The 27,401-nt window shown below is 44.2% G+C and overlaps 1 protein-coding gene across 1 annotated transcript; it reads left to right on the forward strand.

The window, feature by feature from the left end:
* Positions 1-17: 17 nt before the first annotated feature.
* On the forward strand, positions 18-27,322 carry ndufa9a (NADH:ubiquinone oxidoreductase subunit A9a). The gene is made up of 11 exons (XM_038811369.1): positions 18-143; positions 2,513-2,683; positions 5,877-5,974; positions 6,825-6,916; positions 8,258-8,399; positions 8,503-8,605; positions 14,627-14,697; positions 14,810-14,886; positions 16,013-16,108; positions 22,831-22,897; positions 27,021-27,322. The coding sequence occupies exons 1-11, from the start codon at positions 92-94 to the stop codon at positions 27,189-27,191; spliced, it is 1,140 nt and encodes a 379-aa protein (XP_038667297.1). The 5' UTR covers positions 18-91; the 3' UTR covers positions 27,192-27,322.
* The last annotated feature ends 79 nt before the right edge of the window (positions 27,323-27,401 follow it).

The raw sequence follows: 27,401 nt of genomic DNA on the forward strand, positions 1-27,401 counted from the left end.
TTGGTGGACAATGACTCCGCCCCTCCAAGGTCACTGTTGACGTCGCGGAGCCTCGTTCGGTGATTGGATGTTTGGCGTCAGCTGACACAAGATGGCGGCTGTGTTAAGTGGTGGGTTGCGGGCCCGTGTCTTCCCAATGTCAGGTCAGTCTCGCTGCCGGCTTTACCCTCACTCGGACCCAGCCTTCTTTCGCTGCGTTTGGTCTCTCAGATATCAGAGCCAAACCCGGTTCTGTATCGCAGCCGGGATCGGTCTCCCCGCTACCTGGACTCTGACTGCTTTCACCTACCGATACATACCGGGTTATATATTAACTCAAAGTCTGGGCCTTTATCAAGTACACGACTTTACATTTAAAGGATCAAAGAGAAAGTTAATTTCAAGATAAGTAAAATATGGTAGTGGTGAAAATCATCGATAGGGGTGTGGTTTAGAAGCACTATTACCTCTGTTTCACAACAATTGGTGTTTCGATTAAAGACCCGAAAGAATGATAACTCAACTGTCACTCCAGGCTTTGAGTTGATGTACAAATTCTCATTTTGCAGCAAATTTTCCTCGTGTGTTGGCCATCAATTTCCCTAAACAAGCACCGCCACCACCGACAATTATCTCCGTCTGTGGAATCTTGCTGTGTGTAAAATAGCTCACGCACATTTTCAGTTTGTATAGCACTTTGATATGTTTCTGAGACACATTCTAAGGTGGATATAGAAATTGAAGTATTTCCTCTTGTGTTGCAGAGATAGCACAAGTGGCTAGCACTGTGGCTTCACAGCTCCAGGGTCCCAGGTTTCTATTCCCCGCTGGGTCACTGTATGTGCGGAGTCTGCACGCTCTCCCTTTGTCTGCGTGGGTTTCCTCCGGGTGCTCCGGTTTCCTCCCACAGTCCAAAGACGTGCAGGTTAGGTGGATTGGCCATTGCCCTTAGTGTCCAAAATGGTTAGGGGGGGGTTATTGGGTTACGGAGATAGGGTGGAAGTGAGGGATTAAGTGGGTTGATGCAGACTCGATGGGCCAAATGGCCTCCTGCACTGTGTTCTATGTTGCTGTGCTGCCAACATGATTAATATTCACACTGATTTTGGAAACTCCTAATAAGATTAATGTGGTGAGGTGCAGTGCGAACAGGAAATAGATGATATTGCAACCTGCATTTGATCTGTTCCCATGGAGCGGATACAATCTAGCGACCAGCCAAAGCAGTCAAATGGATTGGTAAACATGTAAAAATTTCTGTCTAATGGAAAGGAAATGTAGGGTTCAGGCAATTGTGGATTTGCCACTATTGTGTATATTAAAGAAAATGCTTAATAACATGGCTGATCATCAAGGTCAATACCCTGATCCCACTTCTCTCCTCCCCCCCCCCCCCCCCATATCCCTCGATCCCTTTAGCCCCAAGAGCTATATCTAATTCCTTCTTGAAATTACAATGTTATCACCTCAACTACTTTCTGTGATAGTGAATTCCACAGATTCACCACTCTCTGGGTGAAGAAATTTCTCCTCACCTCAATCATCGAACTATGACCCCTCGCTCTGGACTCCCCCACTATCAGGAACATTCTTTCTGAATCTACCCGGTCTAATCCTGTTAGAATTTTATAAGTCTCGATGAGATTCCCCTCTCACTCTTCTAAACTCCAATGAATATAATCCTAACCAATTTAGTCTCTCCTCCTATGACAGTCCCGCCATCCTAGGGATGTAGCACAGTGGTTGGCACAGTACTACACAGCTCCAGGGTCCTAAATTCAATTCCCAGCTTGGGTCACTGTCTGTACGGAGTCTGCACGTTCTCCTCGTGTCTGCGTGGGTTTCCTACGGGTGCTCCTGTTTCCTCCCACAGTCCAAAGATGTGCAGGTTAGGTGGATTGGCCATGATAAATTGCCTTTACGTCTGAAAAAAGGTTAGGTGGGGTTACAGGGATAGGTTGGAAGAGTGGGCTTAAGTGGGGTACTCTTTCCAAGGGCAGGTGCAGACTCGATGGGCTGAATGGCCTCCCTCTGCACTGTAAATTCTATGAAACTATGAATTAACCTGGAGGTAGTGGCCTGTGAAATAGAAAGTATGAATTATGAGAACTTTTTGTTTCTGGACAGCACGGTGGCGGAGTGGGTTAGCCCTGTGCCTCGTGGCGCCGAGGTCCCAGGTTCGTTCCCGGCTCTGGGTCACTTCCATGTGGAGTTTACACATTCTCACCGTGTTTGCGTGGGTTTCGCCCCCATAACCCAAAGATGTGCAGGGTAGGTGGGTTGGCTACGCTAAATTGCCCCTTAATTGGAAAAAATTAATTGGGTACTCTAAATTAATATTTTAAAAATGATACAGTAATTCTTCTTTTGCGTCAGCTACATGTAGCAACTGTGTTGCTAATCTTTATAGAAAACAATTTTCCTTTCAAATATGTAAAATCGGCATGTAGACAATTTTTCCTGTAAATATAAATTGTTATTACCTGCTGTGAACCATATATGGATAACTTTCACTGCTTGCATTGGCTTTCAGGATCTGTTTCACCTGGTTTGGCTTCAGCTGTGTCCATTTTGATTCAGAAAAGGAAGGTTCATTATTCTGTGATTCCCGGTGGTAAAGGTGGGCGTTCATCTTTTAGTGGGATTGTGGCTACGGTTTTTGGAGCATCTGGATTTCTTGGACGATATGTGGTGAACAGGCTGGGTAAGATCTGCCGCATGTGTCAATATTGACTTACAATAGGGATTATGAATATATTTTTCTAAACTAGTTTTTACTTCCTTCGGGATAAGGCTAAGGTGTACATTTAGATGGTGTGGTGGGGAAAGGCCACTATAATGTGGCATTCATAATAAATGAATATTTCTCATTTTAAAACCTCTTCAAACTCCATTGCATAACCTTAAAGGGGTGGGTATCATCATCTTTCTTGTAACACCATTCTCCCAAAGGATGCTGTCAATACAGAAAGTGATGCATAAACTGTGTTTTTATTGATTTTAAACTTCTGATTGTTGAATTATTGAGTGACCTACTGTATTTTCGCTCATTGTTTTTGACTCTACACAAGTTGATTTTCTTTGATTTCAACCTTTGAACTCCTTGACATTTGCTATGTTTTGGGATTATTGATCATCCTTCAGTTACAGGCTTTTAGGATCATGCTATATTTAAGGGTTGTGATGTGAGTGCACAAAAGTTTTTAAAAAGAAGCTACAGGCATTGAATGAGTGTGTATTGAAACCAGACAGGCTGGTGTATGGACTTCACAACGAATACACTGAGGATTTGTTGGCTGGTTTAGCTCACTCGGCTAAATCGCTGGCTTTTAAAGCAGACCAAGCAGGCCAACAGCACGGTTCGATTCCCGTATCAGCCTCCCCGGACAGGCGCGGAATGTGGCGACTAGGAGCTTTTCACAGTAACTTCATTGAAGCCTACTCGTGACAATAAGCAATTTTCATTTCATTTTTCATTTCATTTTAGAATCGCTAGCCAGGATGGCCTTCATGCACATTGAGAATGGTAGACAGTTTAAAAACTGACACTGCCAGGTGGGGGGAGAGTAACTGATTTTATTAATGGATCTACAGGAGAATCACTGAAGGGAGAAAGTACGTGTCTGAGCTCCCTCCTACTGGAAACAATGCCGGCACGTTTTAAAATGAAAGGACAAAAGACTGTCTATTGCCTGCACCTGAAGCAAAAAATGCAGATTATTCTTTTGCTGTTAATGATCTGTAGTAAGGTGGTACCTGAAAAGTATAAACTTAGCCTATTAAAGGTATAGAGCGCACAGTTTATTATTCCTCACCCCGTGTTTTGAAACAGAGAAGTGAGTGAAATAAGTGGACTTTTCTTTGACTGTTGCTCTGTATGTTGACACATGGAAGTTGTCTGTTTTGACAAATCTGTATCCTGGATGAGAATTCAAACATCCAGGACCGAGGTATAACACTTGCTGTCAATATTGGGCAAGGTGTTGGTCTTTCTTCCCCCATGACTATGTGTTGGTAATGGTCAAGGACTACTTTTTGTGATAATTGTTTTGAAAAAGCCTAGTTCTTTGTAGCCTCTGTGTACTATTAGGCTCAGCAAAAACCAACCATTTACCCTGTGGGATCACAAAATCAATTTTCTGTTTGAATTCAAACAAATTCACTTTTATTGTACTTAGATATTTACGAGGTATTCACTGTAAAACCTACAGATGAAATGCTATCTTCCAAGTCCCTCCTGTGGCATTTTGCGCAATCTAGTGCTGCCCACAGAAATCTTTGCCTTCTGTTTGCAACTAGTGGCCATTTTTAACTGATGTGAAGCAATTCTTCTAGGTCACTTTCAACATTCAGTTAAAGTAGTGATGGAATTTGTTTAGTGAATAGATTGTCGGCATATTTGGTTTTATTGCACTGTTCAAATCATAATTGAAAAGCTCTTTGTTGTCAGCCACACCGAACACTCCTGCATTAGAAAATGTGTGGGTAAAGAGCTGGTTCCATTGTAAAGGGGATAATCTATGGGGAAATACGGGAGAAGCTCTGGAGGAAAGCATTGTGGAGGAATAATAAATAGCATAGATTGTTGAATCCCAGATTATTTCTTCATAATAATGCCAAGGAAATTAACCAAGCATAAACTTAAACCAAAAGCAGAAAAAATGTTTACTCGTGCTTAATGATCTACCAAGCAAAGTAACTGGAGAGCTTTAGAGAAACTATCTTTAGATGTTATGATGCCAAAAGGGCTGGGCTCCATCGAAGGAGGCATTGGAAGAGATTTTATTATAGCAGGGTGCCTGTGTTCTAGAGGGATGAGCTTTGATGGCACCGTTAGGTTAATAGGGGGTGAGCTGAATGAACTTAAACCATGATTGTAATAAAATAAATTAATATTAAAAAGTATATTTTTAAAGATTATAGTTCTCTGGTGCATAAATTGTATTCTGTGGTTCACAGGTTAGAAAAACCTGCTTGAATTTGCAGATTTAGTAGCAGGTTTTGTGAATGATCTTAAAATTGTCCATAACATATTAAATAAAATGTAAGTCTTGGAATTTTATGCAACAAGTGTTACACAGATAGCACTGTGATAGATGATTTGATACTATACCTCATATCATGCCTACTAAATGATAGTTGTGATGGGGTTTTGAGTTTCCATGTCGTCTCAAACTGACCACCATGTAGGTTATCACCAGTGCAACTGCAAATTCCTTTGAATTGGCCAATTATTTAATTTATTTAAATCCAACAGTACAGCGGTTGCTTCAACACTATATTCTAGCCTAAATCCCTAGTCCCATGCTTTTCAACTTCATGGCAGAATACTATTCCATGTTATCCTTACGTTAGCTCCTGCACCTCCTCCAAAAACTACACTTGGTTTTGGCTTCCTATGTGCGATACCACAAGCGATCACCCAGTAAACATGAAACCTATAAACTTTTTTGAAAACCTTTGGGAGGGTGGAAGGAGAATTGAAATCCTTTCTTCCCATTTAAAATTAGTATTTTTCCTGATGCCACAGAAATGAAATTAAGTCCATCTTGTAAGGTGGGCAAAAAATTGACTCTTTATTGCATTTTTATAATTTCAGTTACACACCATTTTGTGTCAACACACTTTCTGCATAATTTCTTTGGTTTGGAGACTTTTAAGTTGCATTTTTGGAGATGCCATAGTCTTAGTTGACTGAAAACATTTTACTAGAAGTAAAACATTGCAAGCTATTACAGAATATTCAAAAGCAAAATAAATTATTTTTGTAATGTTTATTTGAAGGAATCCTGTTGCAGGTACAGTATTCGTATGCCCTCTTCAGTGTATGCAATACCAAGAAGGTTGCATTTTAATGTAAAAGTTTTGTTTAATACAAAAATCTTTATCTTTTTTAGGGCGTATTGGCTCTCAGGTAGTGATCCCGCATCGATGTGATGCATATGATGTTAATCATCTCAAACCCATGGGTGATCTGGGACAGCTGACCTTTCTAGTGAGTCTCAAATATTCTTGCACAAAAATGTTGAATGTTTGACTGATGGATATTTTGCAAGAGCTTTCAAAAGTATGACTGTGATATTGATGCAAGCTTAGACTGCAGTTTATTCTGGCGCTGAATTACCAGTTTTAAAATGACACATTCATGTACAGTTGGAGAGGAAATTATTGAGCTGGGAGCAGTGGAAATGTGCGCATAGGTCACCCAAGCAACTTTCACTCAAAAATTCTGTAATTTATCCAGAATGTGGTGCTGTGTTTTTGGATTCAGATTACTTAGTGCCCTGTTGAGTGCTACTGGGAAAATAACATTTTAAACATGACATAAACAGGGTTAATATATATTAGCCTGGTATTGAACTGAGGAGTCATAGATTGGTTGTGTTGATAAAAAGGTACATCGGACTTGAACAGTTGAAAAATGTCTTCAATCCACATGGCAGAAATGTTCCAATCAATGGAATTGGTTGAAATAACTGGTTACCATGTTGAACAAGAGTGTCCAAATGTTTGTTTTTGTGGACTGAATGGGTGCTTATTATGGAGCCTCAATGGCCACATGTAAAGTTTAAATCCATACCTCCAATAATTTCTACAGAACTCAAGTTGCTGATATTACCAAGACAGTAGTTCTAAAGTATCCCTTCCAAGTCTCCAGACCCAAGAAATTCAAATAGTGAAAACCACCAGATAATGAATGCAAACAAAAATACAGAGTTGGCTTCACTTAGAAGGACTGATTGTCAGCTATAGGAGGTTGCACGTTGGACACTGATGTTATAAAGGCTGAAAGAATGTTCAATCTGTCTTCTATCATGATCAGTACTTCGATATTTGATTCTTAGGAATGGAATCCTAGAGATAAAGATTCCACCAGACGAGCAGTGGAACATTCCAATGTTGTTATTAATCTTGTTGGACGGGAATGGGAAACATGGTGAGTGCGATTTAACAAAGGAAAAACAATATTTCTTTTATTGTATATAATTTATTGCTTTGAATATAGGTCAGCTGCCACATGTTGGGATCCCTTTTTTCATTTCTGAGCTGGGGAACATTAGCTAATTGGTTGAAAACTCAGAATGAGACCTACTTGGCTTGTGGGGGTTTCTATCCCAATTATGTACCCCCTTCAAAGAGCCAAACTCAAACTAAACTAGTTTCACAGGAACACTTAAGAACTGTGAGAAATTGCAGCTGCTTATAACTAGCCTTGGATGATATTGCTGAACTCTGCACACACCAGTTAAACTGGGATCTCCTGGTAAAGAAAGGAAAAATAAGAACATGCATTTGTTTATCATCTTTCACGGTCATAGGCATTGCAAAGTGCTTTATAGCCAATGCAGCACGTTTGTAGTTACTGTACTGTTGTAGGAAAAGTGGCAGGCAATTTGCACAAAGCAAGTTTCCACAAACAACAATGTGATCATGGCCAGATAAATCTGTTTCACCTGTGATATTAATTAAAGGCGAAATGTTGGCCGCGTATTCTTCAAAACTATGCCATGGGATCTTTTATGTCCACTTGGGAAGGCAGACAAAGCTTCAGTTCTGAAAGACAGAATCGCAGGCAGTGCATCACTCCCTCAGTATTACATTGGAATGTCAGCCTCCATTTTTCATTTTTATTTTGCTCAAGTCTTTTAGTGGGACTTTAACCCCCAACTTTCTGACTCGGGTGAGAGTGCTACCAACTGAATCACGGTTGTCACACTCCTAAAATTGAGAGAGATGTAATATAGATTGCCAATTGGCTATTATCCATTTTACGTCATCAGACTAAGACATAATTTCCCAAATTGTGTCCATAATTTCTCTAGATGCTTAGTTTTCAATATGTAATGTTTAATTTTAGCTAATATTTAAAATAAAATACTAATAACCAATTTACCCTTGAAGGCAGAAGGCATCCTTTACAAACATTATCTACAAACTTGGGGTCAGCTTCTCTGCATGTTCTGATGATGCCCAACTCTACTTCACCTCAACCATGTGTCTTAATCCCTTCATGATTTCTGTTGTTAGACTGCTTGTCAGACACTTAATCTTGAACAAGCTACAATTGGCTCGAACATTGGAGCATCTTGGACATCTTTCATTTCCACCACAAGCTCCTTTTCTGTCCTCTTCTCCCTGACTCTCTTAAGCTGAGCTGAACTGTTTGCAGTGTATTAAGGTTTACTCTGTGTCTAGACTTTGGAGTATTTGACAATGACTGCCAAAAATATTGCATTTTTTCCATAGTGTTTTATTTGGCTAAATCACTTTTTTTTAGGAACTTCAAATTTGAGGATGTCCATGTCAAAATTGCACAGGATATTGCTTGTGCATGCAGGGAAGCCGGAGTTGAAAAATTCATCCATGTTTCTCATCTGAATGCTGACATGAAGAGCATTTCAAAACTCCTAAGAACAAAGGTAGGAAGAATTGAACTTTTGAAAGTTAGACGATCTCTGTATTAATAGCCCAGAGTGCACAGAGCAAAATGGAAATGCGCTTGTTCTGACTCTCTTCTGGCAGGCTGTTGGAGAAAAGGTTGTGAGAGAAGAATTCCCAGATTCCGTCATCATCAAGCCATCTGAAATATTTGGAAGAGAAGACACATTCCTAAATTATTTTTCACGTAAGAGCTTCTTTGTAAGCCTATGGTGTTTTGAATTTCCATTCATGTTTTAAATTATTAAAATATGTGGGCTGATATTTTTGACCCCTTTCCCTTCAGAATCATAGACCTGTGGTGGCTGTATTGACTCTTTCAAAGATATTTTCAATTTGGCCAGGGCAAGTGATTTGTTGAGGCTGCAGAATGTGGATGTCCCTGGGACCTGGGGCGATCCAGGGTAAACACATCTACAATATCAGTGTCTGCCATTGAGCTGGACGCCGAATTGCAGACACTGCAATGCATTAGAAAAGGGGTTACCTGGACGGTTTGAACCAGGAGGCAGTTGCACCCCATGGGATAAGGTCTTCTGATGTGGTCAGGGACTGGAGGGTGTGACTGTGAGTGAGGCAGGTATGGGACCCAGAAGGTAGAAGTGGAGGTCTAGATCTGGCAATGTGCAGTGAAATGGGATTAATTATTGATCATAAGATTTTTTTTTAACAATTTCATTATAAACAAAATAATATAAAACAATTAATTCAAGTTACAATGACAAAAAACACAACAATCACATTCACAAATTAACTTAACCCCCTAATATTGAACTAAACCCCTTTTTAAAAACATTTTGTATTTATACAACAACAATGAACCGTAATAAAATACCAACAATAACAATAATTATAGCAATCATAAACATTTGCCCATCCTCAATGAACAACAAAACATATTAACAACAACTTAAATTAACACAATGTTAAGTTACATAACCATAAAAGAAAATAGAAACAATAATAAGGAAGACCCCCTGGGGTTGCTGCTGCTATTGACCAAGATACCTATCTTTGAGCCAGGAAGTCCAGGAAAGGCTGCCACCGTTTATAGAACCCTAGTATTGATCCTCTCAGGGCAAATTTGACCATCTCCAATTTTATAAATCCCGCCATGTCTCTGATCCAGGTCTCCACGCTTGGGGGCCTCGCATCTTTCCACTGCATCAAGATCCTCCGCCGGGCTACTAGGGACGCAAAGGCCAGGACACCGGCCTCTTTCGCCTCCTACACTCCCGACTCCACCGCAACTCCAAAAATTGCAAGTCCCCACCCTGGTTTGACCCTGGATCCAACCACCCTCGACACCGTCCCCGCCACCCCCTTCCAGAATTCTTCCAGTGCCGGGCATGCCCAGAACATATGGGCATGATTCGCTGGACTCCCCGAACACCTGGTGCACCTGTCCACACCCCCAAAGAACCTACTCATCCTAGTCCCGGACATGTGGGCCCGGTGCAGCACCTTGAATTCGATGAGACTAAGCCTCGCACATGTAGAGGAAGAGTTGACTCTCTCCAAGGCATCCGCCCAAGTCCCGTCCTCTATCTGCTCCCCAAGTTCCCCCTCCCATTTAGCCTTCAGCTCCTCCACTGACGACTCCTCCACCTTCTGCATTACCTTATAAATGTCAGACACCTTCCCCTCTCCGACCCACACCCCCGAAAGCACTCTGTCCATCGCCCCCCCCGCGAGGGCAGCAAAGGGAACTCCTCTACCTGTCGCCTACAAACGCCTTTACCTGCAAGGCTCTGAACATGTTCCCTTGGGGGAGCCCAAATTTATCTTCCAGTTCCCCCAGGCCCGCAAACCTCCCGCCAATAAACAGGTCCCTCAGTTTACTGATGCCCACCCTATGCCACCCCTAAATCCCCCATCAGTGTTCCCCGGGATGAACCGATGATTTCCACCTAATGGAGCCTCAATCGAGCCCCCTGTTTCCCCCCCTATGCCGTCTGCACTGTCCCCAGATTCTTAGGGTCGCCGCCACCACCGGGCTCATGGTATACCTCTAGGAGAAAGCGGCAACAGCGCCGTTACCAAGGCACCCAGGCTTGTACCTCTGCAAGACGCCATCTCCATTCTCTCTCTCTCCCCCCCCCCCCCCCCCCCCCCCTCCCCCCCCCCCCCCCCATCACCCATTTACGCACCATTGACATATTGGCCGCCCAATAGTACCCCAAAAGGTTGGGCAGCCCCAGCCCGCCACATACAGTAGCAGGTCATCGGCATACAACAACACCCTATGTTCCTCCCCACCCCGCACCAAACCCCTCCACCTCCCTGAATCCCTCAACGCCATCGCCAACGGCTCGATTGCCAATGCAAACAACAAGGGGGACAGGGGGCAACCCTGCCTGATCCCTCGGTAAAGCCGGAAGTACTCCGACCTCCTCCTATTCGTGGCCACACACGCCATCGGGGCCTCATATAGCAGCCCCACCCCTCCCATCTGGTCCATAAACCCTCTCAGTACCTTGGCTGCCGCTGGCCTCCTACCCGTCCTTGAACTGGACCGATCCAGTGAAGGATCCAACACCGTATTGAAGTCCCCCCCCCATAATCAGACCTCCCGCCTCTAGATCCGGGACCCGTCCCAGCATACGTCTCATAAAGCCTACATCGTCCCAATTTGGGGCATACACACTAGCAAGTACCACCTTCTCTCCCTGTAGCCTGCCCCTAACCATAACATACCTACCCCTCCTTATCCGCCACCACCTCAGATGCCTCAAACGGCACATTTTTCCCCACCAGACTCGCCACTCCCCGGTTCTTCACATCCAGCCCAGAGTGTAAAACCTGCTCCACCCACCTCTTCCTCAGACGGACCTGGTCCGCCACGTTCAGGTGGGTCTCCTGAAGCATTGCCACATCTGCCTTTAGCCCCCTCAGATGAGTAAGTACCCTCGACCGCTTCACCGGCCCATTCAATCCTCTCGCATTCCAGGTGACCAACCGGATCAGAGGGCGTCCCGCCCCCCCTCCCCCGTCGACTACCCATAGCCCATCGACTGCCCGCCCCAGGCCAGCACCCCCCGCCCGACCCAGTCCCCACAGCGACAGCACCTCACCTCTGTCCCCCCGGCCCACACCAGCTCCTTCCTGACCCTGCCAGCAGCAATCCGGTATTCCCCTTTCCCCCCCTCCCTCCTAGCCGCAAACCGTCCTCCATTGTACTTCCGTGGGTCAGCTAACTTCTGCTGACCCCAGAAACTCCCGCCAAAACCCGACCCCTCCCAAAGTGGGATCATCCCCCATCCTGTCCCTCCTCCAGGCACCGCTCCAGCGCGGGGAAGAACCAGTTAAGGCCCCGCCCCCCCGTCATTGTCTCCACCCCCCAGCCCCGCAACGCGGGAAACCCGAGGAAAGCCCGCGCTTTCGCACTGCCCCACCACACCCTTCTGACACAGCTCCCAAATACCAGACCCACTCCATACCCCAAACCCGATATAGAATACATCAACCCCCCCCCCCCCCGCAAGATACAAAACTCAAACAATGCCCCCCAACAAAAAACAGAACAACACCCCAATAAATAACCATATCAAAATTACAAAAGTACAGAAAAAGAGAACACAGCAACAGCAGAAACCAACAATAAAGCATTACAACCGACCCCGCAACCCCCAACACCTAGTTCGAGTCCAGTTTCTCCGTCCGCACGAAGGCCCACGCCTCCTCCGGGGAATCAAAATAATAATGCCGGTCCAAATAAGTTACCCACAGTTGCGCAGGCTGCAACATTCCAAACTTTATCTTCTTCTTATAGAGCACCTCCTTCATCCGATTAAACCCGGACCGCCGCTTAGCCACCTCCGCACTCCAATCCTGGTAGATCCGTACTACCCGATTCTCCCAATTGCTGCTCTTCACCTTCTTGGCCCAGCGCAGCACACACTCCCGATCACTGAACCGGTGGAACCTCACCAGCACCGCATGCGGGGGTTCGTTCTCCTTAGGCCTCCTGGCCAGTACTCTCTGGGCTCCCTCCAGCTCCAGGGGCAGATGGAAAGATCCTGCCCCCACTAGCAAGTTCAGCATCGCGGCCACGTAGGTTGTCAGATCCGACCCCTCCAGCCCCTCCGCAAGGCCCAAGATCCTCAGATTCTTCCGCCTCATGCGGTGATCAAGCTCCTCGAAGCGGCCTTGCCACTTCTTGTGGAGTGCCTCGTGCCCCTCCACCTTACTTACAAGGACCACGGCCTCCTCCTCTCGTTCAGTGGCCTGCGCCTGCAACGCCTGGATGGCAGCACCCTGGGTCGTCTGAATCTCCGAGAGCTTTTTATTCGTTTCCTGCAGAGAGCTCAGCACCTCAGCCTTGAAATCTGCAAAACAGCGCAGGAGAGCAGCTTGCTGCTCCTGGGCCCACAGCTTCCACCCCTCTGGTGCTCCGCCGGCCGACATCTTGGAATCCTTCCCCCGTTTTTTCTGGGGAGCTGCTGCTGTTTTTTCCCCCTTTCCACTCCGAGTTCGAGTCATGGACTGCGGGGAAAGTCGATCAGCACACCACCTCCCACCGGGAGACATCGAAAAAATTCCGTTTTGGGCTCTAAAAAGAGCCGAAAAGTCAGTTTGAATCGGGAGCTCCCAAATGTGCGGCTTCCTATGTCATCGCCGCCACCGGAAGTCTTCATATTGAACTAAACCCCTTAATAACTGACGGTGACTAGCTCTTTTAAAAAAGGAAATTAATGGCTTTCATCTATCTGGATATGTACTTTCTCTTGGAATCTGTGAAACTTCACAATTACTGCTCTCGGTGGTTCGTTGGGACAGGGCTTCTGTCGGAGTGTTCGTTGGGCACGGTCCAGTTCGGGAGGGGATATGAATCTATTCTGTGGGATTTGGGCCTTGCACCCCTCTGGCAACCCCACAATATGGGTATTTTGACTCATGGAACAATTCTGAAAATCATTCAGTCTGACCATCAGTGCTTTAGTCACATTGGTCATCAGAAACATCTCTGCTTCCAGAGAGGCAACCTGGTCACTGCCTTGAAACAGCTACCCAATGCCTTGAATTGTGTCCCCATGTGCTTTTACCGTCTCATTGGTTCTCTCCAGTGCCATTTTAACGGGGCCCAGGGCCCCTTCCATCGATTTGCAGAGGTCCCCCAACACAACCTGCCCGTGCCTGTCGAATTGCACTGTCAAGGTGCAGGAAAGAGAGAGAGAGCGAGAGACCTTTCACTTCCAAGATCTAAACCTTTCTGTTAAGTTCTCTCAGAAAGCATCACGCATGAACCAAACACTGACCATCGTCATGCAGAACACTGCCCCTGGCCAACCCACTGGTTACCAGTTACCCAATTGAACTGACCCACCCCACCAGGCCGCAAAGCTGGTTCCTAAGATCCACTCTGTGCCAAAGTGTCTGGCTTTTTCTTTCCAAAATACAAAACTTGGGAACACAGTGTCCTGGCAAGCAGGCTGTTTAAAGGCACATCCCGATTATGGATCCACAGGCCAAAATAATAAAAATAAAACAAAAGAAATTGGAACAAAGGAAAGAATAGGAAAGACCCTTACACGATGTGAAGTTAATCTTGCACACAAATTACATTTAAAAATTCTAAAACCTTAGAAATTGAAGTACTAAACATTATGGGCTGAATCCCTTATGTTGAGGTCAAAGCTTATGGAGGGCAAGGGAAGGGGAAATATCCCTTCTGAAATTCCACTTCAGGACATTGGAGACAGCTAAGATGAGAAGAAATTGTTTCGCAGTAAGAGCCCGAATTGGAACTTGTCTGAAGGAAGGGTCTCCATTTACGTATCACAGCGCTATCATTTCATTTTACTATTGAATGTTTGAAGTAAAGGTAGTTTTGAATTGTCAGATATGTGAATTGCACATTTTATTTTTTTAAATAAATTTAGAGTACCCAATTAATTTTTCCAAGTAACGGGTAATTTAGTGTGGCCAATCCACCTACCCTGCACATCTTTGGGTTGTGGGGGTGAAACCCACGCAAACATGGGGAGAATGTGCAAACTCAACACAGACAGTGACCCAGAGCCGGGATCGAACCTGGGACCTCGGCGCCGTGAGGCAGCAGGGCTAACCCACTGGCCACCGTGCTGCCCCGAATTGCATATTTCATAATAGGAAAAGAATTACCTGCTTCTCGTGAGATTAAGTTTTGTACAAAGTTTTACTCATTTTTGAGTATGTAATTGGATAGTGTTACAATTTCTTTCCCCAGACATGCGCTGGTTTGGACGTGCCACACCCCTTATTTCATTGGGCATGAAGACTATAAAGCAACCTGTATATGTATGTACAGTAGAAATTTTTCTGATTTTGTTTTAAATTATTTAGCTGGTAAATGTATTCATTGTTTTATTTTGACCAATTCTGTCAGTAATTTTTTTTCTGCCTTAAATAGGTGGTGGATGTGGCCAAGGCAATTATAGCTGCTGTAAAAGATGCTGACTCCAATGGAAAATCATATGTTATAGTTGGGTAAGTTTTGAAGTAAGGTAATATTTACTTTTGCTTCCTTTTACCCACATCTTCTGAACTCTTAGGCCTCTCAACCTTTGTTATTTAGTTTCACCTCCTTTTAGCTCTCGTCCAAATTATTCCCTATTTGACCCAATATTTAAAATCCCCCAACCCAGATCTTTTCATCAATTTCTTTCTTTCTTCAGATATTGATCCTTTCTTTAAAAAGCAGTGTTATCACCTCGTCTTCATCTCTAAACTTTTTCAGTCTTTCCAATTATCAAATTGCCTGTGGCTTTCCTTCACTCTTCAATCCCTAAACACCACCACTCTCTGCTCATACCCTTTGAGTCTGGTTATTGCTCCTGTCCACAGCACAACAAATATCCGTGTCAAAGTCATCAACGGTTTTCTGGGTGGATCGAATCACTGCGCTTCCTTCCTTTGCTTTGACAGGCCATTACTCCTGTTGTTTTCCACCATTATCTTCCGTCTACAGTCCAGTAGAGTATTTTTTATTGCAACCTGTCCCAAAGTATCCAATACAGTTATTTTTAATAGATTCTGCTCCTTTCTACCGACTTGCTGTGACTATGACCAGGATTCGCAACATTTTCTTATCAGCCTGCATTGTGGGTGGAGTTTGAACATTAGGCTCCATCTATATTTATTCTTCGTAACAACTGGCTATGAAAGATGAGCTAAAATTTGGACCGCAGCAGCTTAACCTCTAAATATTTTTATTTATGAAGTGCATAGGCGATTTGCTTTAAGTGCATGGCTCCTTTCAAATTTCTTGCATGACTTTGCATGCTCAGGAACTGGTGATGCCTGCGTGGAGACTGTTGGGTTGCTGCATGGGTGTGCAGTTCAGAGGGAACATTGGGCTACAATGTAATTTTATTTGACTTTGGAACTGGCAATGTGGATTGCAATTCCATTCACTCCACTGTGACATGGCTTTATTCTAAAAATTATTGTTTGGGTTGGTACTGTTACTGATCAGCCATGACTTTGATTTTGGTAAAAATTAAGCTGATTCGAAATGCATTTTTGTCTCCAGAATGTGGTAACGGATTGAAGACTAAATAATATGTTTCTTTTTTAGCTTTCATAAACTAAAAAACATTTTTTTATTTAACAGGCCCCATCGATACCTTCTTCATGACCTTGTGAAATATGTATATGCTGTTATGCATAGACCATTTGTTTCATACCCATTGCCAAGGCCCATCTATCAGTAAGTACCAGCCATAAGGTCACATTGATGAAATACGGAGCAGAGACATCGGTATCCAAAAGTTAAATGATGTTAGCACCCAGTTTTACTCTTCTCTCAACTCAATTTTCTCTTGGCCTGTGGTTGAGTGTGCTGAAGGAACTGTAGGATAGGAGCAACTCTAAAAGCCATCCTTTGTGCCTCTAAAGCGCAAACCTTACTGTAGTATGTTGCTGTGCACCAATCTGCATTCCTGATTCTTGTTCAGATTTGTACTGAAAGGTCAAGTCGAGCTTAATTGTACAACGGAGGGTCTGGTTTCATTTTTTTTTTAAACAACTCAATTTGAAAGTGAATCTTTTTTGTTGAGAGTTGCATTCCAATTGTTTTTGCTTTCTAATTTTATTAGGACTTTCCCTTTCTGATTTTAAAAAAAAACTTGTAGCTGCCATTCACTGTTTTGCACAGTGACATGTCTAAGAATAGGAATTTGATAAAGATGGGGTTCAACCGAGTTTTGCTCTGATTGTCACTGCTATATGAAATTAAAGCATGAAGGAACTAAAAATATATAAATATTGTGTATTACCCTGGATACTTTGAAAAACGTACAATTTTGTAAATGAACCTACACAATTCACTACACTATTCAAAACTGGAGCAACAAATTTACTCTAAAGATGAAATTATGTCCCCAATTTGGTATCCATATCCTTCTAATTGTTCCAGACATAATGCAGGGACAATTTGGGATTACATTAAATACCAGTGTCTGCTTTCAGAGTCACAGTTCATGCCTGCTGTTATATTGACCAGTGGGATCAGATCCAATGACCGCCTTCTGCCAGGCAGAGCACAGCCCTTTGGGCCAATTCATTGGCCACCAGCCAAATCAATCAGAGTGCCAACCATTTGTCATTGGTGCCAGTCAGTCTATGGTCTCCTCATCAATCAGCACAGGCTTCTGCTGGAATTAAAGATACAGGTTGCCTTAAAGACACATGTCCATGTTGGAGATGGCGTCCTGTGGAGGCACAAGCCTGGGGGCCCTGGTAACAGTGCCGTTGCCGCTCCCTCCTACGAGGTATACCACGAGTCCGGTGGTGGCAGCTACCCTCAAGATCTGGGGGCAGTGGAGGCGACATGGGGGGAAGTGGGGGGCTCGATGGAGGCCCCGTTAAGGCACAGAGCGGGCATCAGAAAGTTGGGGGACCTGTTCATTGATGGGAGGTTTGCGAGCCTGGGAGAGTTGGAGGAGAAATTTGAGCTCCCCTCGGGGAACATGTTCAGGTACCTGCAGGTAAAGGCGTTTGCTAGGCGGCAGTTGGAGGGATTCCCTTTGCTTCCCGCGAGGGGTGTGAGGGACAGGGTGCTTTCGGGGGTCTGGGTCGGAGATGGGAAGATATCTGATATCTACAAGGTAATACAGGAGGTGGCGGAGGCGTCAGTAGAGGAGCTAAAGGCTAAGTGGAGGGGGAACTGTGGGAGCAGATCGAGGATGGGACATGGGCGGATGCTCTGGAGAGGGTTAACTCTTCCTCCTCGTGCGCGGCTTAGCCTCATCCAATTCAAGGTGCTGCACCGGGCCCATATGTCCAGGACTAGGATGCGTAGGTTCTTTGGGGGCGAAGACAGGTGTGTCAGGTGTTCGGGGAGTCCAGTAAACCATACCCATATGTTCTGAGCATGCCCGGCACTGGAGGAGTTCTGGAAGGGGGTGGCGAGGACAGTGTCGAGGGTGGTAGGATCCAGGGTCAAGCCAGGCTGGGGACTCGCGATTCTTGGGGTTGCGGTGGAGCCGGGAGTGCAGGAGGCGAGAGAGGCCGGTGTTTTGGCCTTTGCGTCCCTAGTAGCCCGGCGGAGGATCTTGCTACAGTGGAAGGATGCGAGACCCCCAAGCGTGGAGAGCTGGAGCAATGACATGGCAGGTTTTATTAAGCTGGCAAAGGTCAAATTCGCCCTGAGAGGATCGGTACAAGGGTTCTTTAGGCGGTGGCAGCCTTTCCTCGACTTTCTGGCTCAGCGATAGGGAACTAGGTCAGCAGCAGCAACCCGGGGGGGGGGGGGGGGGGGGGGAGGTTGACTATGTTTATTTTATTTCATTTTAATTTATTTTCCAGCTCTTGTCGTTTACTGGGTTTGGGGGGTTCGATATATGCGTTGCTACGGTCTTGGGGGTGTTATGCTTATTATTATGTTGTTTTATTGTTGCCTGTTACTGTTTTCAATAAAAATTATTTTTTTTTAAAAGACACATGTCCATAAATCATCCATGGATCATTGCCCAGCCCACCTGGGGTCTCCTTCAGGTAAAATTACTTGATGCAATTAAACTGGTGATTAGGAGTCCCTCTGCTCTTGGTTTTTAACTGGTTTAACCTTGCCCATCACCAATGCCGGCCTGCCAGATATTTGTAGTGTTTCAGCGTACCTCTTTTAGCATGCACATGTCTCTCTCAACATAGAATCACAGAAGATATAGCACAGAATGGAGGCCATTCGACCCATCATACCTGTGCCCCTCTTTGAAAGCGATATCTAATTAGACCCACTCACCTGCTGTATTTCCTCATACCTTTGTGCATTTTCCTCCTACTTATGCAATTTCTCCGTGAAAGTTATTATTGAGCTTTTACCACTCTTTCAAGATGTACATTCCTGATCACAACAACTTGCTGTGTAAAAAAAATTGTTTCCCCATGTCACCGTAGGTTCTTTTGCCAATTGGGTTGTGTTTCCTCCAGTTACCGACTTTCTGTCATTGGAAATAGTTTCTCTATATTTATGCTGAACAATTACAGCTGTTCACCTCCATGTAACCTGTTCTGCTCTGAGGAGAGTAGCCTCCCTTTCTCTACTCTGTAGCATGAATATTTAATTCCTGGTACCATTCAAGAAATCCCTCTGCTCCAAAGCCCCAGCATTTTACCCAGCCCAGTCCCCTGCTAGAATGTATTGTAAGGTTCCTTCCTGTTTATTCCCTTATTTCCCCGTTTAATTTTTGCCGTTATATTTTTAATCCATGGATGATTTATGGACATGTGTCTTTAAAGCAGTCTGTATCTTCAATTCCAGCAGAAGCCTGTGCTGTTTGATGAGGAGGCCATAGACTGACTGGCACCAATGACAGAGATTGGCTGGGACTCTGATCGATTTGGCTGGTGGCCAATGAATTCCAAACGGCTGTGTTCTACCTGGCAACAGGTGGTCATTGGATCTGATCCCATTGGAATGTTTTTCAGAGTCCCGAGGATCCAACTTAGGATTCGTTCGACTCCTGGCTGCCCCAATGGAGGTCCTGCTCCACTTTTTTTGAGAAAGGCTGTATTTCTGTACTCACAGAAAGCTAAAGGTGGTGTGAATTGACTGCCTTTCTCCAGAAGGCCTGCTGCCTGTCTGTACTACTTTTTCTACATTACAGAAACCTGAGGATGAACCACAAACTGAAAGCAAGGTTGGATGAAACAAAGGGCACGATTTAATGGCTACGCTGCGCCAAAAAAGCATCTCGCCCAGATGCAGCATGGTTGATAAAAGACGAGAGACTCCACTCCGGGATCTACCCAGTTTCGCAACACCTTGCGAGATCTAACACGATCTAGCGAGACGTCACGATGTGAATCCCACACATTGTGGGTGGGATCACATTTTAGCAAATCTGCATACTAGAGCAAGACTAGTCTCACTTTAACCTGCATTTCCCTCGGTATCTGACTCGCTGAGATCATGGAATCATAGAATTTACAGTGCAGAAGGAGGCCATTCAGCCCATCGAGTCTGCACTGGCACTTGGAAAAAGCTCTCTACTTAAGCCCACACCTCCACCCTATCCCAGTAACCCCACCTAACCTTTTTGTACACTAATGCCAATTTAACACGGACAATCCACGTAACCTGTTCATCTTTGGACTGTGGGAGGAAACTCGAGCACCCGGAGGAAACCCACGCAGACACGGGGAGAAAGGGCAAATTTCACACAGTCACCCGAGGCCGGAATTGAACCTGGGTCCCTAAAGCTGTGAGGCAGCAGTGCTAACTACTGTGCCACAGTGGATCCATCTCCTTTGCCTCAGAGACCTCGAGCGAGCGCAATTCAATACTGGTCTCCACGGGGACCAGACAGAGCGGTGCACATGGGAATCTCCAGGGGATTGGAGGACCCCGGTGTAGTGGCACCCTGGCGGTGTTGCCGGGGGGAGGGGTTGCTTGGGGGTCTCGGAGATCAGGACACCATTTAAGAATGGCATCCCGGCACCTTGCTACACTGAGGAGGACCGACGAGCAGAGCTCCTCAGTGCATAAAATGGGGCTATGTGCAGCCTTTTAAAAAATAAATTTAGTGTACCCAATTCATTTTTTCAATTAAGGGGCACTTTAACGTGGCCAATCCACCTAGCCTGCACATCTTTGGGTTTTGGGGGCGAAACCCACGCAAACACGGGGAGAATGTGCAAACTCCACACAGACAGTGACCCAGAGCCGGTATCGAACCTGGGACCTCGGCGCCGTGAGGCTGCGGGGATAACCCACTGCGCCACCGTGCTGCCCAGCTATGTGCAGCCTTGGCCGCACGCTCCCCATTGAGGCCCCTTAGTCGCGTTTTATAGCCTTGTGTTTCTCTGCGTTGCGAGCGCAGGGAAAGATGTGGCTAAACGCGCTCACTATCAGACTTTGTTCCCATTTAGTTAAATCGCGCCCAAAGTCTCTGCCTCTCCCGGAAAGATGTGAGTATGGTGCTTTTAAATACTGCACGAAAACCAGTATAGGCTGCAAAACTATGACTGATTTACAAGCTTACAGTGCTGAAAGCATGCAAGGATCCATCATCTGAAGCAAAGACTATTTTCTCTTTCACTTTTTTTCCCCCTTTTCCACTCCTTTGTGTTGTCTATCTGGTGTGTGTAGAGGGTGGAGAGGCAAGTTAAAGTAGGGGTTAGGTACTTATTAATATTTAATCAACTGTATCTGCTGCATATTTCATCACTATTATTATAAATAAACAGTAAATGCGTTTTGACTAACAACCCTGGTGACTAATTATTGAGTAGCCAAGAGCTAAAGACTTTTGAGTATTTTTATACAAATTATTGGTTAATTCACTTATGTTGTGACTGGGATGAGTGGGGCTGGAATTGACCACACACTTGCCCAGGGTGTCGTAACAGTATGCCCAGAACTGACCACAATATTCCAGCTGAGGCTGAATCAACGTTTTAAAAAGATTTAACAAAACTTACTTCTGTACCCTATTCCTTTAACAGCCTTCTCAGCTTGTCCTTCCACCTTCAAAGACTCGTACTGGATGAACTAAAATTTCCTCCAAATAAATATTGTGAAGACCAAAGCAATTATTTCCAGTACTCTGCCAGGAACTCCATTCCCAGTTCCTTACCCACAAACTCCCATCTTTCCCTGGCAACTTTCTGAAGCTGAACCAGACTGTTCGGAACCTTGGTGTCATATTTGACCCTGAGATGGGCTTTGACTACATATCTGTGCCATTACAAAAAATGCCTATTTTCACCTCTGTAACATTGTGCGACTCCACTCCTGCCTCACCGCATCTACTGTTCATAGCCTGATTCATGCCCTTGGTACTTCTAAGCTTGACTATCTGATCTTCTGCTATCTGACCTCTCCATCTTGCACCCTCCATAAACCTGAGGTCAGCTGCCTATATACTAACTAGCACCAAATCCCATTCACCCATTAACCTTGTGCTCAGTGACCTACATTGACTCCCAGTCAAACCATGCCTTGATTTCCAAAGGCTCTTCCTTGTTCAAACCCTTCCATGACCTCACTCCTCCCTATCTGTCAACTCCTCCAGCCACATAACCGTCGAGAGACATTTGCGTTCCTCCAGTTCTGACGTGTTGTGACTCTTCGATATTAATTACTTCACCATAGGTGGCTCTGCAGTCAGCTGCCAGAGCTCTAGGTTCTGGAATTCCCTCCCTATACCGTGTCATCACTCGGTCTCTCTTCCTTCCCTTATGTTGCTCCTAAAAACCCTCTTCAACCAAACTTTTGGTCAGCTTCCTGACATCTATGTGGCTCAGTGTCAAATTTCATTTGATAAGGCTGCTATGAAATACCTTGGAAGGTTTATAAACTAAACCTGCAGCACGGTAGCACAAGTGGTTAGCACTGTGGCTTCACCGCACCATGGTCCCAGGTTTGAGTCCCTGCTGGGTCACTCTCTGTGCGGAGTCTGCACGTTCTCCCCGTGCTTGCGTGGGTTTCCTCTGGGTGCTCCGGTTTCCTCCCACAGTCCAAAGACGTGCAGGTTAGGTGGATTGGATATGCTAAATTGCCCTTAGTGTCCAAAATAGGTTAGGAAGGGTTATTGGGTTACGGGGATAGGGTGGAAGTGAGGGCTCAAGTGGGTCGGTGCAGACTCGATCGGCCGAATGGCCTCCTGCTACATTGTATGTTCTATTTTCTATGTTTTATCATTTTAAAGGCACAATATAAATACAAGTTGCTATTGTGTAGATGCATATCCAGCTCTCTCTCCTCCACTCTATTTAAAATTGTGCAACTTAGTTTATATTCAGTAAAACAGCTTTTCACCACAATATTAATGATTTGAATGAAGGAACGGAGATGAAATGCAGGTGAAACTATATTCAAATCAGTGCAATGGAGCTGAACAGGTTACCGTTACATAGTTACATTGTGCATGCACAGTGACCAGTTTGGTTTTAATCTAATAAATTGCTGTTATTCTCTTACCACAGTTTAATTGTGAGGTTCTTTGAACTGAGCCCATTTGATCAATGGACATCTCGTGACAAAGTGGACAGGGTATGTGTTTGATTTAATGTGCATCATTGCCCTACCTGTACTTAGTACATTATTTTATTCAGTTAGCATCAAATGCTTTTTTTTAACCGTCAAAATTGTGCATAGAAAGTAATCAAAAATATTTTTAACGCAAGTCTTTTCATAAGTGTGCTTCACTCGGGTTCAATCACGATTCGGTATGTAACTCTTGACAATAACTGCTAAATGTAGAATTATGTAAAATTTCTTCACCGAGTTCACTTTGGAATTTATGTTTGGTTGCATTTTAGGTTTGAATATGCAATCTGTTCTGATACTTCAGTTCTATGATGCTTTTTGAAGAACAGCAGGAATTTCTCCTGTGTCTAGTTAACATTTCTCTGTCAGCCAACACCATCAAAAACAAATGTCATTTTTGGTGCTATTTCCTCATGGACGAATACGGGAAATGACCGCTACATTATGTCCTACTAATCATTTTGATGAGTGTTAATAAGATATGCATGTATTGAAGAGAGTGTTTTGTATAGGGGAGCGTTGGACCAGCTTCTTAAAAAGATTAGAGCGTATTGCGAGTAGCGTACCGGACACTGGGATCAGGATCAGCAGGCTTGAGTTCATTTTATGAGGCACGGGGCTGGGATGGGACCGACAAGGCCCTATCAGGAAATTTGGCCCTCAGTGGGGAGATGGGTGCGGAGTTCACGTAAATCTAATAGAAGCATTTTCAATAGGATTTATATAATTTTATAAAAAGAAAAGCTTGCATTTAAAAGGCGTCTTTCACAATAACCGAATGTCCCAGTGCCCTTTGTAGTCAGTACACTTTTGAAGCATAGGCACTATTAAGAAACACGGCAGCCAGTTTGCACATGATGCGATAATTACCAAATAATCTGTTTTAATAATGTTGATTGAGGGATAAGTATTGACCAGGTGATTTGGGATTACTCATCCACACCTCTTCAGAATAATGTCCTGGAATCTTTTACATTCACCAAGATCTCATCCAAAAGCTGACACTTGCATAGATACATAGAAAATAGGAGCAGGAGGAGGCCTTTTGGCCCTTCGAACCTGCTCCACCATTCATCACGATCATGGATGATCATCCAACTCAATAGCCTAATCCTGCTTTCTCCCCATAGCCTTTGATCCCATCTCCGCAAGGGCTATATCTAGGCGCCTCTTGAATATATTCAATGTTTTAGCATCAACTACTTCCTGTGGTAATGAATTCCACAGGCTCGCCACTCTTTGGGTAAAGAAATGTCTCCTCATCTCTGTCCGAAATGGTTTACCTTGAATCCTCAGACTGTGATCCCTGGTTCTGGATACACCCATCATTGGTAACATCTTCCCTGCATCTACCCTGTCTAGTCCTGTTAGAATTTTATAAGACTCTATGAGAACCCCTTCGTTCTTCTGAACTCCAGCGAAAACAATCCCAGCCTAGTCAATCTTTCCTCATATGACAGTCCCGCCATCCCTGGAATCAGTCTGGTAAACCTTTGCTGCACTCCCTCGAAAGCAAGAACATCCTTTCTCAGAGAAGAAAACCAAAACTGCACACAATACTCCAGGTGTGGCCTCACCAAGGCTCTGTATAATTGCAGCAACACATCCCTGCTTCTATACTCTAAACCTCTCACAATGAAGGCCAACATACCATTAGCCTTCTTTACCACCTGCTGCACCTGCATGCTTATCTTCAGTGACTGCTGCACAAGGACACCCAGGTCCCGCTGCACACTCCCCTCTCCCAATTTACAACCATTCAGGTAGTAATCTGCCTTCCTGTTTTTGCTTCCAAAGTAAATAACCTCACACTTATCCAAATTATACTGCATCTACCATTGATTTGCCTAATCGCCCAACCTGTCCAGATCATGCTGTAGGATCTCTGCATCCTCATCACAGTTCACCCCCACCTAACTTGATATCATCTCCAAACTTTGAGATGTTACATTTTGTTCCCTCGTCCAATCATTAACGTATATTGTGAATAGCTAGGGTCCCAGCACCGATCCCTGTGGTCCCCCACTGGATATTGTCTGCCAATTTGAAAAGGACCCATTCATTCCTACTGTTTGTTTCCTCTCTGCCAACCAGTTTTCTATCCACCTCAATACATTTCCCCCAATCCCATGCGCTTTAATTTTGCTCAATAATCTCTTATGTGGGACTTTGTCAAATGCCCCTTGTCAACTGTACTGGTTACATCTTCAAAGATCTCCAACAGATTTGTCAAGCATGATTTTCCCTTCATAAATCCATGTGGACTCTGACTGATCCTGCCACTGCTTTCCAAATGGTCCGCTATAAAGTCCTTGATAATGGATTCTAGAATTTTCCCCACTACCGATGTTAGGCCTACTGGTCTATAATTCCCTGCTTTCTCTCTACCACCCTTTTCGAATATTGGAGTGACGTGAGCTACCGTCTAATCTGCAGGGACTGTTCCAGAATCTATAGAATCCCAGAAGATGACCACCAATGCATCCACTATTTCCAGAGCAACCTCCTTAAGCACTCTGGGATGCAGATTATGAGGCCCTGGGGCTTTATCCGCCTTCAATCCCATCAATTTTCCCAGCACCATTTCTCTACCAATGTTGATCTCCCTCAGTTCTTCCCTCTCACTAAACCTCTAGTGCAATACTGGGGGAGTTTTGCACCTTTGGATTGTCAGCCTTCATTTTTGTCCTCCGGTCCTGGAGTGAGACTTGCCTCTGAATCAGAGCGTTGTGGGTTCGAGAGTACTACTGCCTGAGCCAAGGCTGACACCATCAGTTTCACAATTGTTTTACTTTTTTATTACACATGTTGGTTCTTTTAGAATTGTTTTTGCCTTGATGTGGGTGGCTGGAAAAGGGCAGTATGCTGGGGAATGGACATATGACGGTATTTTGAACGACATGATTGTTCAACTACATTCATTTTATTCAATTCTCCTGAACTGATTATTGAGCATTGGCCCTTTCTAAATTTTTCAGTGGAAATTTTATTACCCATTTTCAACCTTCCACTTGTAAATCATGCCAAATTGCTGCTATAATTTATTAATGCAAAATTTGAACCAATCATGTGCAAGTATAAAGTACTATCAAAAGTGTGGCAGCCAACATGTTGAGGAAGAAGTGTGACCCCTTGGAGTAAGAAGTGTTCATATATGTAAACTTTTTAAATAGTACATTTTCTATGCTAAGATTACCACGTGTACTTTTCAAATGAAGCCTCTGCCTAGTCTATAGGCATTTTAAATGTGCAATCCATCTATGGTGACCTGATGTGAACCTTTGTTGATGGCTCAAGCGCATCCCTTGCTTGGGCCTTGGGTTGTCAACTCTAGTTGGAAGCATTCCCTGGAGGTTCGACCACATGAATTTCTGATTATATGGCATCTGATCGCTTGATTTCTACAAATATTTTTGTATTTATCTATCACCAGATGGGTTCCCTTTGCTTGTGGTTTCCTACCAGCAGCTGTTGTACAGGAAATCCAAGAATCAGGTCAACCATGAGTGAGCGGGCAAAGAGGGGAAAGATTGTGAGGAGGAGGGCAAACCTCTTTTAAGCCCCAACTATTCCCAATTCCATTATCCCCCATCCCCGGTCATCATCCTTCCTCTGAGCCAGCATTCTCCAGAGTTCATTGTTACTCCAAGCCCCCATTCACCAGTTTGCCCCATTCCCAATCTCTCTCTCTTTTCCCACTAAGTCATACACCCACCCTCCCCGACTTCAGCCCCACAATTCCCTCCTCCCCAATTCTCCCTGAATTCCCTACTGTAGCAGTGTGGATTACTAGCAAGAAGGAACAAGACTAGTTAAACCTAACATAAGAACCATATTTAACCATAAGAACCATATTTAAAGGTTTGTGTCATTCATTCTGTAGTGATGTACAGCATATAGGTTTCTGCAGAAGTTATGTTTTTTTATAAATGCAAAGTATACACAGACTTGTTTTTAAAATGTTAAGCTCCAGAGGAATTTACTTTTATTGAGAATTTTCCTGTTGAAAAGGAAAGTTTTACTGGGGAAATATTTATGCAGTATTTGCATAAATAATTCCATGAAACACTGAAATAATTGTAGTTTGTAAAATGTCATATTTACATTGTTTATGAATTTATTTTAGTTGCACATCACAGACCTGAAGTACCCTGACCTTCCTGGTCTGGAGGACTTGGGAATAACCCCAACACCTGTTGAACAAAAAGCAATTGAAGTTGTACGACGTCATCGCAGGTACCGCTGGATGGATACTGACCTGGAGGATGCAAAGCCAGCAACACCTGTGAATTACTAATATATTCTGAATGAGATACACATCTTAGGTTCCTGAAGAAAAGGATTACCCCATCCCACCTACTTTGACAGTAATGTACATAAGAAGTTGGATTGCCCAGTTTAAAAAATAAATTCAAATATTTAAATGTTTTCCTTGTGGTCTAATAAAATTAAGGGTACAAGTGAGTAATAGTTCTAATAAGCTACTTGTGCCTCGGTTGCACAGTTC

This window comes from Scyliorhinus canicula, chromosome 11, assembly GCF_902713615.1.
Source record: "Scyliorhinus canicula chromosome 11, sScyCan1.1, whole genome shotgun sequence".
Classification (NCBI taxonomy): Eukaryota; Metazoa; Chordata; class Chondrichthyes; order Carcharhiniformes; family Scyliorhinidae; genus Scyliorhinus; species Scyliorhinus canicula.

What these genes read in the sequence shown, in the direction of transcription:
- ndufa9a (XM_038811369.1), top strand. Translation starts at nt 92, where the DNA reads ATGGCGGCTGTGTTAAGTGGTGGGTTGCGGGCCCGTGTCTTCCCAATG. An exon ending in CAAAACTCCTAAGAACAAAG is followed by an intron (nt 8,400 to 8,502) that starts GTAGGAAGAATT and finishes CTCTTCTGGCAG; the next exon opens with GCTGTTGGAGAAAAGGTTGT. An exon ending in TTGCCAAGGCCCATCTATCA is followed by an intron (nt 16,109 to 22,830) that starts GTAAGTACCAGC and finishes CTCTTACCACAG; the next exon opens with TTTAATTGTGAGGTTCTTTG.